The sequence below is a fragment of the Nymphaea colorata genome, chromosome 1, assembly GCF_008831285.2.
Source record: "Nymphaea colorata isolate Beijing-Zhang1983 chromosome 1, ASM883128v2, whole genome shotgun sequence".
Lineage (NCBI taxonomy): Eukaryota > Viridiplantae > Streptophyta > Magnoliopsida > Nymphaeales > Nymphaeaceae > Nymphaea > Nymphaea colorata.
The window spans coordinates 6,506,550-6,521,056 of record NC_045138.2 but is presented as its reverse complement, the minus strand read 5'-3'; the positions used below and the strand labels follow the sequence as shown (position 1 = coordinate 6,521,056).

The 14,507-nt window shown below is 35.8% G+C and overlaps 1 protein-coding gene across 2 annotated transcripts; it reads left to right on the top strand.

Moving 5' to 3' along the window:
* The first annotated feature begins 460 nt into the window (after window positions 1-460).
* On the top strand, window positions 461-8,695 carry LOC116267409 (calcium-binding allergen Ole e 8-like). 2 transcript variants are annotated; one of them, XM_031649118.2, is made up of 3 exons: window positions 461-804; window positions 1,075-1,141; window positions 8,196-8,693. In XM_031649118.2, exon 3 carries the CDS (start codon window positions 8,259-8,261, stop codon window positions 8,619-8,621), a length of 363 nt encoding a protein of 120 aa, XP_031504978.1. In that variant the 5' UTR covers window positions 461-804; window positions 1,075-1,141; window positions 8,196-8,258; the 3' UTR covers window positions 8,622-8,693. The 2 variants fall into 2 exon arrangements, with proteins under 2 accessions (XP_031504978.1, XP_049931224.1); XM_050075267.1 differs by lacking the exons at window positions 461-804; window positions 1,075-1,141 and adding an exon at window positions 7,832-8,087 and having other exon boundaries at window positions 8,181-8,695.
* The last annotated feature ends 5,812 nt before the right edge of the window (window positions 8,696-14,507 follow it).

Here is a 14,507-nt window from a genome sequence, read left to right as displayed (position 1 = left end):
CCATCCCCATTAAATCATAAGTGATTAAAATGGGAGTAAACTGTGACTCCCACAGGAGATAATTATCTCCAGTTTACTTAATCGACTGAAAGTGTTGGAAGCTATTGGTAGGGGTGCACAACGAGTCGAATTACTCGAACTCGACTCGTTTAACTCGACTCGTTTAACTCGACTCGTTAGTTTAAACAAGCTGCTCATTTTGTTAAACGAGTCGAGCTCGAGTTCGCTGGTCGACTCGTTTAACTAAACGGGTCGAGCTCGAGTTCACTCAACTGAACTCGTTAAAGCTCGACTCGGCTCGATTGTATTAAAATACCGGTTTTTTAAAAACCGGTTCAGAATCGTCTCAGGCGGGAAACACTTTTTTGTTTTAGTGTTTCCTTTTAGGGTTTCCTTTTCTCCGACTCCAACTATCCCTCTCGCTCTCTGCCTCTCTCCGACTTTTCCTTCTCTTCTCCCATTATCCCTCTGCGGCTCTGCCCTCTCTCCAACTTCTCCTTCTCTTCTCCCGTTATCCCTCTGGCTCTCTGCCTCTCTCCAACATCTCCTTCTCTTCTCCTGTTATCCCTCTGGCTCTCTGCCTCTCTCCGACTTCTCCTTCTCTTCTCTCGTTCTCCGTCTGTGAGTGACTGAAACTTTTCCTCCATTGTGAGTTTGCAACCCTAACGGCCTACCGCCTAACCTTTACTCGTCCGCGGACCACTTCCTTCATCCTTCAAGCCTTCAAGGTCAACCGGCTGCTCTGCTCTGCTTTCAGCCCAGGGTTCCTGCGTGTGTAAGTTCCTGTTGAAGATTCCTGCTTGTGTAAGTTCTCTCTCTTTCTCACGCTTTCTTTCTGCATTCTCTCTCTTGTTTTCATCGTGATTCCTATTTTTATTGGTTATTGGTTTTTCTAATGTTTTTGTTTAGCTGTAGTCCACATTTCTATGTAACTGGTCTGTGCCTTCAAGTAAGCTATGATCCAAAGATTAGAATAGCTAGATAAATGAATATCTCAGTCTGCCTGTCTGGGGTTTATTTCATTTTCCTTTGTTGGTCTTCCAGTTATGTGAATGGTTCCTTTGTTTTATTCAGCTATGATCTGGAGTTTACCGTGGACCATAAGCTTGTTGTTGTCAGCAATGGAGACTTACTTTATCAGGTTTGTACTGCCGTGTTCTTCTCATCTATCTTTTCATTAGTTTTTCATGTATATCAGTGGGTCGATAGTTTGGAAAAATTATGAATGGATTGAGTCTGCAGACTATGGCGTGCAACAATTTGTAGGAGTCATTTTTTTATATAGAAAAAGTGAAATTTTTTATATAGAAAAAAAAATTGAGGTGAGACGAAGGCCCAGAAGGGCCTTTGCTCCGCCCTGGTTGAAGGTCAAGACTATCATAAAACTTTCACACCAACTGTGAATATGGTTATTATAAGGTGTTTGTCATCAATTACAATAAAATATGGGTGAATATTGCAGAAAAATGGTCTTGAATAATGCATTTTTGCGAAATTACAAGAACATATTTACATGGACTTGCCTCCTGGATATGAAATAAAAGGAGAGTTGTGTATGCAAGTTGATCAAATCAATTTCAGATATGAACACTTATTATTGAAAAAAAAATATATATTTTCTTTTGTTATTACAATATTAAGTTGAAGAGAGCATAATTTGATAAATAATAATTAAAGCCGCATTTTTTAAAATAAAATTTTGTCTTCGGTTAAGAAACTTTATTTGTAGTAGTAAAATATTTCCATTGTTCTTAGTGAAAGAAACTTTACTTTCAGTAGTAAAATAAGATTAGCGAACCTTTCAGTGTCTTTTTAAGTTGAGACTGACTAATATGGACAATTGGCATGTCATTACAACCCTGATTGGAGCTCCTTGACAATAAGAACACTAAAAATGCGATAATCACCTTGTTTTTTTTTTCAACTTCATGTTTCTAAGGCGATATTTTGATAATAACCATATTTTTTTTAAAATGGCACAAAGAACTTTTGGTTTGGGCTTGAACTATGTCTAATCTAGACAAACGGAGCGTTTGGATGATATACTAAAAAATCTAGTTTTATCTATATAATTTTTCAAAAAAATGGTTTTTTAATTACTTTTGAAAAACTATCTGTGTGTTTGGTTAATGAGACCAAAACAGATTTTTGTATGAATAACCAAAGAAGTGTCGAGTCATTTCCTATTTCAAAAACATTTTATGTCAAAATGAGTTTAGGCAAAACTCATTTTTTATATCATCCAAACATGCTTGAATAACAATTTTTAACTTCAAAAAATGTGTTTTTAAATTGGTTTTGAGGTGTCTTCTGCAAAATTTTGGGTCAGAGGGAGCAGTTGACAGCTTCAGCTCAGCTCATCCATGTAGGCAAGTCGATAGTTTGGAAAATTGGATGTAAGAACAATAAAAAATGCGATAAAACAAGTTGCTTATATTTTCTTATTTTCAAGTTTTTACCACGATATTTTGTTAATAACGATAATTTTTTTTAATGGCGCAAACAAGTTCGGGTTTGGGTTAATTAAACTAAGGCAGCGTTTGGATGACACACTCAAAATTAAAGGACTGGTTTTACCCAAATTAATTTTTCAAAAAGTTGGGTTTTTAATCATTTTTGGAAAACTTAATTGTATGTTTGCGTAATGAGAATAGGGATGTCAACTTACCAGATTCGGATCGGATATATCCTTAATCATATCTGCTTTTTTCGTCACATATTCAAATTTTAATTTGGATTCGAATTTAAATAAAGAAAAGTCATATCTGAATCTGAATCCAAAATCTGATTTTACAATCCAAATCTGATCTGAATCCAATTTTGATATTTGTATCCAAATCCGAATCTAAATTTTGAACCGGAATTTGCCAATTTTCAAAATTTAATAGCATTAGATACATGATATTTGTCTAAAAATGAGTCCAATCCGAATCCGATTGAATATTTATGTATATCCGAATCCAAATCTGAATCCGAACAGATGTCATTTATTAAATCCGAATCTGATTCGATTTTTTAATCAGATATTAATTTTTTCTCCATATCTTCGGATCGAATCGGTCAAGTATCTGATTCAAATCGGATACATTGACATCCCTAAATTGTCAGTCATTCACTCACTCCCTGTTGACATCCCTAAATTGTAAGTCATTCACTCACTCCCTGTCAGGAAACAGGTTTTGCCAAAATGAGTTTTAGCAAAACTCAGTTTTTGTATCATCTAAAGATTAAATTGGGAAATGGCGTTTTGAAAGCGAAACCATTTTTAACCTCAAGATTTTATTCAATTTGCACCCCATTCAAAGCAAACATAAAAAATAACACGCCCCCACCCCTACCCTCTTCTCAGCATATGATTTCTTTTTTGTGTTAACCCTTCCACATCTTTTTTGTGTTAATCTGAATTCATGAAGGGTTCTTTCGTATGTCGCTTTCTACAATGAAGGCAGGCCGGTTTGGTTTGGGTTTAAGGAAACCGGATGGAGCCATGAGATTCATTTGAGTTCAGATTCACCTGGAATTCAGATTCACTTGGAAAGAGCAGCCTGCGTCTACTGACTAAAAAAACCTTAACTAAGATAAATTTTTCGGTATAAATGAACCCAAATACATGCACAAGTCATACTTCACCTTTGAGCCCAAAACTGCACATATTTGTTGTTTAGGTGAGCAAAAAGTTAATCCTGCTGCTCGAGAAAAGGCCATAGCCTCTCCCTTCCACTATCCTCTTAGGGTTTAGGACTGTTTTCAATGTCTTCAACTCATAGTGCACACCCCAAATATTCACTACAACTATTTTGCTACACCATGAAAGAAATATATATATATATAAAGTTTTTTATAGTCACCCAACCATCTAGTCTGCATTATTGGGTCCAACATGACAGACGATTAATAAAAAAATAAGGAGGAAAAGGTGATAAGCATTTTCATCATATAATATTAATTTATATATATAGTTTCATCTATATGTAGTTGTTTGGTCATCTACCCAAGTTAGATATCAAATTCAAACCTTCATTCAACCATCACAACCCCAATATTTAAAATCCTACGTCCAAAAATCAGCTTTCAGATTCAAACTAGACTCAAACACAATTTTGTTCGAAGTCCAAACTCTAGATCCACTTCAAATTAAAAATAAGACCTAAATCACATTTCCGGGTCTATTTCAGACCTAAACTATCAATTTCAGATCCCAATGTGTCTTTTAGATGTCATTCGGATCCAACTTTAATTTTTGGATCCATTTTAGATCCAAGCATTCAGTTTTGGATCTATTGAAATCCAAACCATCACTTTTGGGTCCATCAGCATCCAAATCATTACTTTCGGATCCATCTGGATCCAAACTATCAATTTGGGGCCCACAGGATCCAAACCATTACTTTCAGATACAGACCATAGAATTTAATTTATTTGTCAATTATGCCTAAAAAGAGGTTAGGTATGTCTCCCTCTATGTCTTAGACTTACGTTCTCTTTACTTAGCATGTTTAAATGAAGTTCAAGAATGATTAATCTCTTAATCATAGTACTAATCTTGATTTAAGGGAATAAAATTATCGTTTTTAAAATTTCCAATCTATATACTAATTTGTTTTAATTTTCATGTTAGTCTGGGGTAATGCATGACCCTCCTTCTCATTTATTTTAAGTTGTTAATTTTTAATTTTCTTTTTATGCATGTCATAAAGTTTGTTTTTCATTTTAGTATTAAACTCACTCACACAAAAGAATTTAGAAAGCACAAGTATTCCAAAAATGAAGTTTTCTAAAACCTCAAAGATCTCAATGAATAGGACACCATGAAACTTAGGAAAACCAAAACCAAATCAAGACTATCAACTTAGGCTTAACTGTTAAAATATCAAAGCCCCTCACCCTAAACCTAAATTAAAAAGCATCAAGTGATTCAAGTCACAAAACCTTGATGCATTAACAATTTCTCACCTCAAACGATAATATTATAAATATTAACATTCTAAACGACCAATTCTAGTGCTTGCCAAACCTACAGCAAACCATTAGGAACACACATCTTAACATCCCAAATCAATTAAGAAACCTGACGGAACCTAAGAAGTTTCCAAGATCCATTGAACTTGAACTCTTTAAGTCTCAAACTTGAAAATATCTCAAAACTTTGATCACATAAAAAATCCTAACTACCAAAACACTCATGTAAAAACTCAGCTTTCAATTTGAAACCAGTCTTCCAAAATTCCATTTCAAACCAGATCACCAATCAATTGAAAACTTAGAACCTAGACCCAAGTCTTGACCTTCAACCCTAGCAACCCAATTCTAATAATCAAATCTTTGAGATGCATGGATCATATAGCTTAGGAGAAATCGTTGTGTGGCCTATGATGACAATGAAGATAATCTAATGACATTTGATTACGAATCTTAAGTTTTGAGGCCAACTTAGATTTTAACAAACCAATACTTTCAAAAGTTAGGGCACATTTTCCTTTATTTTTGCATTAGAATCAATGTGACATTTAAATACTTAGACAATAGAAGGGTAAAGCTTAGTTTTTGGTTTGATTACCCTTGGTAAAGGCGCCAAGAACAGTCAAGCCTTGTTCCATCACGTTGGTCCCATCTCTCTAAAAATGTCGCACAAATCAAACAGAAGCGAATCTTTGAATGATTGATATGTGGAACGGTCAAATTTTACCTGAAAAACACTCAAAGAATTGACTCCGTAGTACTTCAAAATAGAGTGCACATATTTATTGTTAATCATTAGTTTTAGTCGGACATCTGACTTTAATCCAAACCATTTACAGCTCCATAGTTTGAGAAGTTTCATATCTAAAATTTTGATGAGAAATATTGATTATAACGTAAGTTGATCTTATCTTCTTAGTATAATAACATCAGTAAGAAATTGGAAATTAGAAGCATTCACAAACTAGTTCACTTCGATGAATTGGTTGGCCGAATCGAGCAGCCTCACCTACTGGGTTTCACAGATGGGTTTGAATTACCAAAGGTGAAAACCTTCCACTTAAATAGCAGAAACAGCCTTTGATTCCGAGGGCATGAGGAAGAAAGGAGGGCTTCAACCCTTCATCTGATGGCTTTCGTTCATTCCAAACTTGCTTTATAGGAAATAAAAGTGACAGGTTGAATAAATAAATAACAACATATTTTTCAGAATATTAAAAACTTGATCTTATTGAAACATGCGTTTTAAGAATCTCAAAATTAATGTTCTTCCTAACAAATGCCTTCTATTAGAGAGAGATTCTAAGAAATTGCTTTCATGAGAAATTTCTTCCATACTTCATCCTGTAGAAAATTAAGAGACTATGTGGCATGAACAAGGTTCCATAGCCAAACACGTTGCCCCTTACATTTCCACTAGAAACCTCCATTTTCTTAATGAAAGCAACTTCCTAAGATAGCAACCGGCTTTTTCCAATAACAGTTTCCTTATGAAAGCGACTTCCGTCTGTCTTGGCTTGATAAGAAAGGCCAAACATATTCTTTCAAACGCTAAATTTATTTTACTAAAAGATCAAACGTCAACATTACCCTTGACTAAACTCCGGTTCATTATCCACAGCCATTAGATTTAGTGGGGGAGATGCCTAGAAAAGAATGAAGCCGGCCCACTTTTCTTTTTCGTTACTCTTTGGGTCCGAGCAAGGGTGAAGTTAAAATTTTTTTGTTAGGAGGTTCGAATTAAAGTTTCTAAATTTTGACACCGGCTAAAATATCATTTTTCAAAATTTTTATATCAAACAAATAAAATTTTCTAAAAGTTATATGTAATTTTTTTTAAGAAAAATTGAGGTCGGGCCAAAGCCCATGTGAGCCCCTTGGCTCCACCCCTGGGTCCGAGTCACCTTTTGGATCTGAATAAAAAGTAGGAGTGTTGTAGTTATAGTTTAGAAAAGTAATGCTCACAAGAATTAAACTTAAAGATGAAACTTTTACCAGCCCATCGGTCTAACCAACTATCCAACAAAAATAATAACAGTTAGATTTATTGGATTTAAGCGACGGTTAATTTTTCTTTTTTCTGTGGTGGACTGCTTGGGATATCTGCTGTGCCTGTGACACGGCCGGGCTTTCTGTCCAGTCGACCTTGTAGGGACCAAAGTACTATAGACCTAGCTTTAGAGTCGTCTTGGCTAGAAAGCTTGGTTTCGGTCAACAGTCCCAACCACCCCTTGATATGAAGACAATGAGAAGATAGAACACGTGGGACGAAGACCGAAAAAACCAAAATAAATACTCATAAAGTTACCTATTCATTTTTGCTCGAGCCTGAGTCGAGCTTATAAATTCAAGTTCTTCAGTGAATTCAAACTCGGCTCCACTAAAAAAAAAAAGTGAGTTGAAAAATAAGCTCGAATTTGGCTTAAAATAATTTGTTTGAACTCGAGCCGAGCTGGTCAGTTCGTTATTCACACTTAGTACGTTATTCACCCTTAGAGGAGGGGGCCTTGTATTTCTTATTTTATGAAAATATTGAGAATCAACTGGTTCCACAAGGATGACATTTTTTTTATACTTCTACGGAAACAGGTTCCTATGAGTGGGATGAAGAGGCTATTCAACGTTCACTTCTCAATCACATATTCTAAGGGCTAACGGTACTTGCTTGTACCTTCAAGTGGTCAACTTTACCTTCGCTTTCTGTATAAAAATCAATGTTGTCAACATCCAATTTCAGATCATTTAGGAACCTTACAATGCCACCCTTTTGTCGCTCGAACCATTAGATTTTGAATAATTAAAAAAATTAAAATGCTCTTTTCAATTTTAAATGTAATTTTTTAATCTAAATCAGTTAATAATAATAATAATAATAATAATAATAATGTCAATGACGAAGGAAATTACTTGGAAACTCTGATGGAGATGGACTGTCGATGATTTCTCCCCATTGGTTTCGTACTTTTGACAAACAAATTGAGAGACGTGGTCCAACGAAGCACGAGCCTGCAGAAGGAAAACTGCGTCTACTTTGGCACTAATGCACACGTCTTCCAACAGACGAAGAAATCTTCAGGCCCATGGAAGTTGCAGAGGAATCTTCCCCGTCTTTCCTTCTATAAATGCATGTAACTCACGCCGGCCCAAAATTTCAAGCAGTTTCCTTCTTTCTCTTCTTTCTTCCAACCTTAATTTCTTCTTACCATATGCCGCTTCTGAAGCCATGGGAGTTGCAGACGCTCTTCGAGAGGTTCGACAGCAACCGCGACGGCCGGATCGACCTCGACGAGCTGCGGTCGATGCTGCGGCTGGTGGGGATCGACCCGGGGCGCCGGGAATTGGAGAAGGTCCTCGGCGTCGTGAGCCTCGACCTCGAGAACTTTGCGGCGATGTGTGAGGATGCAGCCGGCACCGCAAATCAAGAGGGAGGCAGCGACAACGGTGACGACGGCGAGAGGGAGCTGATGGAAGCGTTTAAGGTGTTCGACGAGGATGGGGATGGGTTCATATCGAGCAAGGAGCTTGGGAGGGTGCTGGTGAAGTTGGGGCTGTGGAAGGAAGAGGATGGGGATTGCATGGAGATGATCTCCAAGTTTGATTCCAATGCAGATGGACGGCTGGATTTTCCGGAGTTCAAGGACATGATGCATAGATCCTTGTGAATATTCTGATTGCTTGTTGTAAATACATTTGTTTATTATCCATTCATTCTTTCTTTATTCTTTCTTTCAATTCATTGATGAGACACTTTCAGATCCCTGTCTAACTTTTGATGTGTTACTATTGGCCACCTAATATTTGAAAAATTGCGTACTTAAATATTCAAGCAGATAAAATAATTTATAAACACATTGCTGAGCGGACAAAAGCATGTTAATTTTAAAATTTAAAACAAATCATTCTGATTGCCTGTTGTAAACTATTATATACGTTTGTTTATTATTCATTCATTCTTTCATTCATTGATGAGACACTTACAAATCATTGTTTAACTTTTGACGAGTTACTATTGGCCACCTAATATTTGAAAAATTGGGTACTTATTTTTCAAGCAGATAAAATAATTTATAAACACATTACTGAGCGGACAAAAACATGTTAATTTTACTTTATAAACTTCTCTCTCTCCCACTATTTTGTGGATGTTACTCTCATCGCCTGAGTAAACGCTGACTCCACCCCCACTTCGTCCTCCCAAGGTGTAGGGCTATTTTGCTGAAGCTTTCCCCTTTCACTCCACCCCCACTTCGTCCTCCCAAGGTGTAGGGCTATTTTATAGTGTCTGACCGATAAAATGGTTGTTCTGCTCGAGTAACAAACCATTTGTTTAACTAAATAACTAAATCAAATAAATAGACCCGGGATTTCGGCCTGAGTTTTACTCATGTATGGTTTGGGGGCCAAGCCACGATTGCAAAAACCGGAGAAAATCGGGAACTGTCGGTTACCTTTTGAATCAAAGTAAAGATGAGCTTCGAGAAACTAATATAAAGTAGTGCAGGTTAAACTACCGCCTCTCATACATCATCGACTGGTTCCCATAGAGGCCAACGATACACAGTAACTCCCCCTCAAACACAGCTTGAGGAAAGTTCATAAGAAAGGTGGGGCTTCAAAGAAGTCTCAAAGATGTACATTTGTTCATAGTTTGCCTGCTCGATAAAGTTTAGGGTTTAGGTTGCTCAATTAGAGGAAGGGTATTGGAACCTCACTCTTTTTACAACACATAAAGTTAATGCTACTGCTACCAAAATTTGAAAGAGCAACTGATTGCCTATTAGATCCGGCATTTGCCAGAATCCCCTTAGGGTTCTCTCTCTCTCAGTTTTGTCAATCAAGGTGGTGCACACAGCAAATATGCATCATATAAAAAAAAGTTATAGTATCCTGGAAATTTTTCAAAAGGAAACAATTTTTTACTATTTGTAACTTTTTTATGACCCTTTTGTCCATAGGGCTCTTCATTTTAATGATAAAAGCTATTGCGGTCATTACACCTTCTAATGCATAATTTTTGTTTACACCTAGCAGTGTGCATAACCAGCTTCATAAAAAAAAAGTAGTGGGAAATTATGGAGAAATAAACCTAAAAAATCTGCATTGCAAACGCTACAAAGTGTTCTCTTTTTTATAGAAAATAGTTTTTTGTATATATATTAATGGTTTCCATCTGGCAAATTGTTTTATGATCTTAGACCGTCATTTGTAATTCTTCAAATGTTAGATTAATTTTTGTAAATAAATCAAAAGCTTAGTAGTTTTTTTGTAATTCTTCTTCATTTATGTATTAGAAAACCGAGTCCTTGTAGGTTTCATGGCCTTATTGACTTTTGGTTCCAAACGATATGTTTTGACTTCATAAGATGTAGACTTTGGATTCGGTTTTATCGAATTATCGAATTGTAACATGTGTACAAATTCCATTTCTAGTTTTTTAGCTTACTTTTTAACAAACCGAATCCAGATCTACTTAATATAAGATCCGTATTTATATGTAACCGGGTAGAATCTTTATCGGATCCTAGTCAGGTTGTTGGGTTTGAAATTACATTTAATGATGATTCTTTGAGAGAGAGTGAGTAAATAGTAACTTTGCGTCACCATTCGGGTTGAGAAAAAATAACAAAAAAAAAAAGAAAAAGAGGGTAGACATTTTTGTTATATAATATTAGTTTCCACATTTTTTTCTTGTTTTTAACACAATAATTTATAACGATGAATCAAATGGCTCTCATAAATGAGCTTGATGATGCACAGTTACTATTTACTCACTCTCTGGCCAGCAACATTGCCCAATGAATAGGTATATGCGTGTGCATGTCTCAGTTTGCTCATTGCCAAGTTATTGAATGGGTCGGATCTGGGTCAAATAAAGCTGCTATAACTGGATCCAACGAGAATATTAGATCAACTAACTAAATTGGATCTGAATCTAGGTACTGATCCAGCTCGAACATTATTGGGGGAGTAACGATTTTTTTTCCATATGTGGTTTGGTGAAGTAGTTAGAGTTCAATTCCCAGTGTCGCCACCCTCCCATCCACAAGCCTAAGCAAGCATATAGCGTGGCTGGTGCCCTTCGAAAATATCATTGCAGTGAAACTAAACGCGGTTTTAGTCACATGTGATGCCCAGATCAGACGTTGACCGATTCAAAATGGCCGTCAACTAAAAAATCCTGGCTTCGCCGGTGTTCATATCCCGGGTTCAGTTTCCTCTAATTAGAAGCCAAATACTAGCATTAAACCAGGTCAGTCATCGAGTCACCAACATGTTTGACCTTTCAGCGCGACTCGGTAGCTTCTGGTTCCCTTCCTTTGAACCCTTCATCCTTGGCTCCTGATCATGTTGGACCTGACTTTTTGAGGCCCTGATCTAGACGTTCTGGATTAGCCAGTGGGCTGACTCGGTCCATTCCAAATTGGCTGGCTTAAATCAGAAGCCTTGAAAAATAAATGTGTAGCAGTGGCGGAAACAAGAATCTTTCAAGGGAGAGGGGAGGGGCATTTATATAGTTTTCAAAATATATATGAGGGCCAAATTAAAATTCTCCAAAAAATTAATAGTAAAATTTTGATTTTCAAACAACTGTGAGAAAAGCTGGAACCCACACAACCTGAAGCTGGTCATGTGCACATGGGTATATAATGACCAAAATACTTTTGATTAAATTAAAAAAAAAGCCTTTTATAAGGGAAAAAAATATGAAAACTGTTAAAAGTCCAAAAATTATAAATTTTTATAAAACAAATAAAACGTCTCAAACCCCGCTTCTCTTTTCTTTTCTTCAATGTATATTTATTGCCTGGACCTGGCTCCGTCCCTGTATCCGCGATACAACATCATTTTTTTTCACACCATGTCGGCCTAAGAAAAGACTTGACAATTCAAATTAATTATTTAATAATATATCAGTCTCTATTGAACGGTATGGGCTGATTCGGCCTCAGAACAACCGGTTCTTTGAGAAGGCCATATTGTGTTGGTTCATATTGTCTATTTCTGTATCGGATCTACATATAATGGTATCCAGCTTGGAGACTAATAAGAAAACAGGAGCACAGGGGTCTTGGCTCCTTAAAAATAAAAAATAAAAAATTACATGTAAATTTTAAAAAAAAATTATTTATTATAAATAAAAATGTTGAAATATTATATTTGGATCATTGTTGAAATTTTGAAATTATAATTTAACACCTTCATAAAAAATTATCGACTTAGCCCCATAAAAAAGGTGAAAACGAGTCTGGTTTTTTTTAACAGGAAGGAGGCTATGCAAAGACGCTTGGATCTCCAAAATTTATGAATACCAATGCCAAAGTCGGGGTGGGGTGAACTAGTAGTGTTGGATGAATGAAAGAGAAGAATATTTACTCCAATGGCTGAAAAGAAAAAGAGCTTGTCGCTAGGCAGTGGCGGAGCCACATATAGGCTAGTGTGGGCAGTTGCCCACACTAGCTTCTCAATTTTTTTAATATTAAAATAGTTTAATGTCTATTTTGTTATATAATTATTATGAAGACACGTAAATCAATGCCAATCTAAAAAAATGTTTTTTGGCTCTGCCACTGCGCGGAGGCAGTGAAAAGTATATATAGTGACAAAAAATCCTTCCTTTTCAACAAAAACGTGCTCAAATTATTAAAAACAATGAAAACGAAAAAAAAACGTCTTTTCCTTGCTTTTTGTAAACGACAGCAAAATGAAGTCTTTCATTCTTTTCTCGTTTTATTGTATTTTCCGATTATTTTTATGTTACTTTTGCTTTAAAGTTTAAAATTAACTTTTCTTAAATTACTCATCTTCATTCATTTATGTTACTTTTACTTTTTTTTCATTTACTTTACTCTTTCCTAATTTGTAAAATTTTCTTTTCTAAACAAGTTGCCGGACTGTTTTGAGATTTTCAGCTTCACTACAAGAACTATATGTGAAAAACCTCACCGTCTAAAAACTCGTTAACAATATTTGTGACTACTAGAAAGTATAGAGCACTGGACAACCTACCTTCAGGACAACCTACCTTTATGTGATATCTTGTTTATGCATTTTGTTTGATATGGGCTTCTTTTGTTATTTTAGTTATTTGCTTTCTTCTCATTAGATTTGAGTATATGTCTTGCTTACATCATGATTTTTGTGTAACTAACTTGAATTTATTTGGGAGAAACATTACATATATTCATGTACAAATCATTTGTATAACATCCTAAAAACCCACCATAATGTTTTTCTGATTTATTGCAAACTCATTTGCATACCAAACAAATTTATTCAATAAAGTTCATTTTTCTTGAATCTAATTGTGTTTACCTTTCCAAGAATAGTGCGTTCATTTTCTGCTTGTTTTAATAAGAACATATTTAAAATTGTTAAATTTACAGTAATTTTGCTTACCACTTAATATCTTCAAAAAATATTGTTATCAAAAAGCATGAAATCAAATCCTAATATTGATCTCTTCATCAATTCTCGACAATCTCTAAATTCTGGTCAGAAAGTTAGAAAATGAAAAACTATTTTTCGTTCTACAGATGGTCATAACACACATGGACCAACAATTTCATGCAACTGTTTATCCAGTTGATTCCCGGGACTGAGCACCCATCAGTCTCCACCCCAAGCTATTGCACCAACCCAACCCTCTTGGACATGCGAACAAAATCCCGGATCTATTGCTTTATGCATAGAAGCCCGTTTTAAGAATGTGCGTGGTTAGAGAGGGATGAGAAGCTCCCGTTTCACTTCATGGAGAGAACATAGGCATGATATAAGAAAGCTCAAAAAAAAAAAAGAAATAAAAGATAAATTTTGATTAAATTAGGTGGACGGTTCGAGTTAGAAGCGTAAGTTACAAAGATGAGATGAAATACGTGGGAACAGAGAACGCCATCCATCACAGCATCGCTTTCTCTCTCTTTATTCAGTTGGGAAGAGTAAGAGAATTTGAGGGAACTGCACAACTATGGACATCAGCCCCCTTTTTCATTTTAATTTGCTGTTCTAATTTGGACACCAAGAAGAAGAAGAAGAAGAAGACTCTGAAAAATATTACATCAAAATAAATTATGAAGTTTCTAGAAAAGAACCCACAACGCCTACCCAGTAATCATCCCCTCACTGACGTTCAGTTACAAATGTCAGTAAAACTAATCTGTACTGACATTATTATTTTTCCACGCGTCAGTAAATACGTTTTTCTTTTGGTTAGATGTGAAGCGTGGAAAATGGGTCCAAGTTAGAAAAGCAAACTAATACAGAAAAGGAGGCTGACATCCATAGTTGTGCAGTTTTCTCGAATTCTTTTTACTCTTCCCAACTAAATAAAGAGACAGAAAGCGATGTAGTTATGGGTGGTGTTCTTTGTTCTCATTTTATCTCATTTTAGTAACTTGCGTTTCTAACTCAAACCGTCCTTCTAATTTAATCAAAGTATACCCTTTATTTCTTGTGCATTCTTATATCATGACCATGTCATTCTCTCGATGGAGTGAAGAGAAAGCCTGTCAGCCATTTCTCCAACCACACACATTCTTAAATAGTGGCAG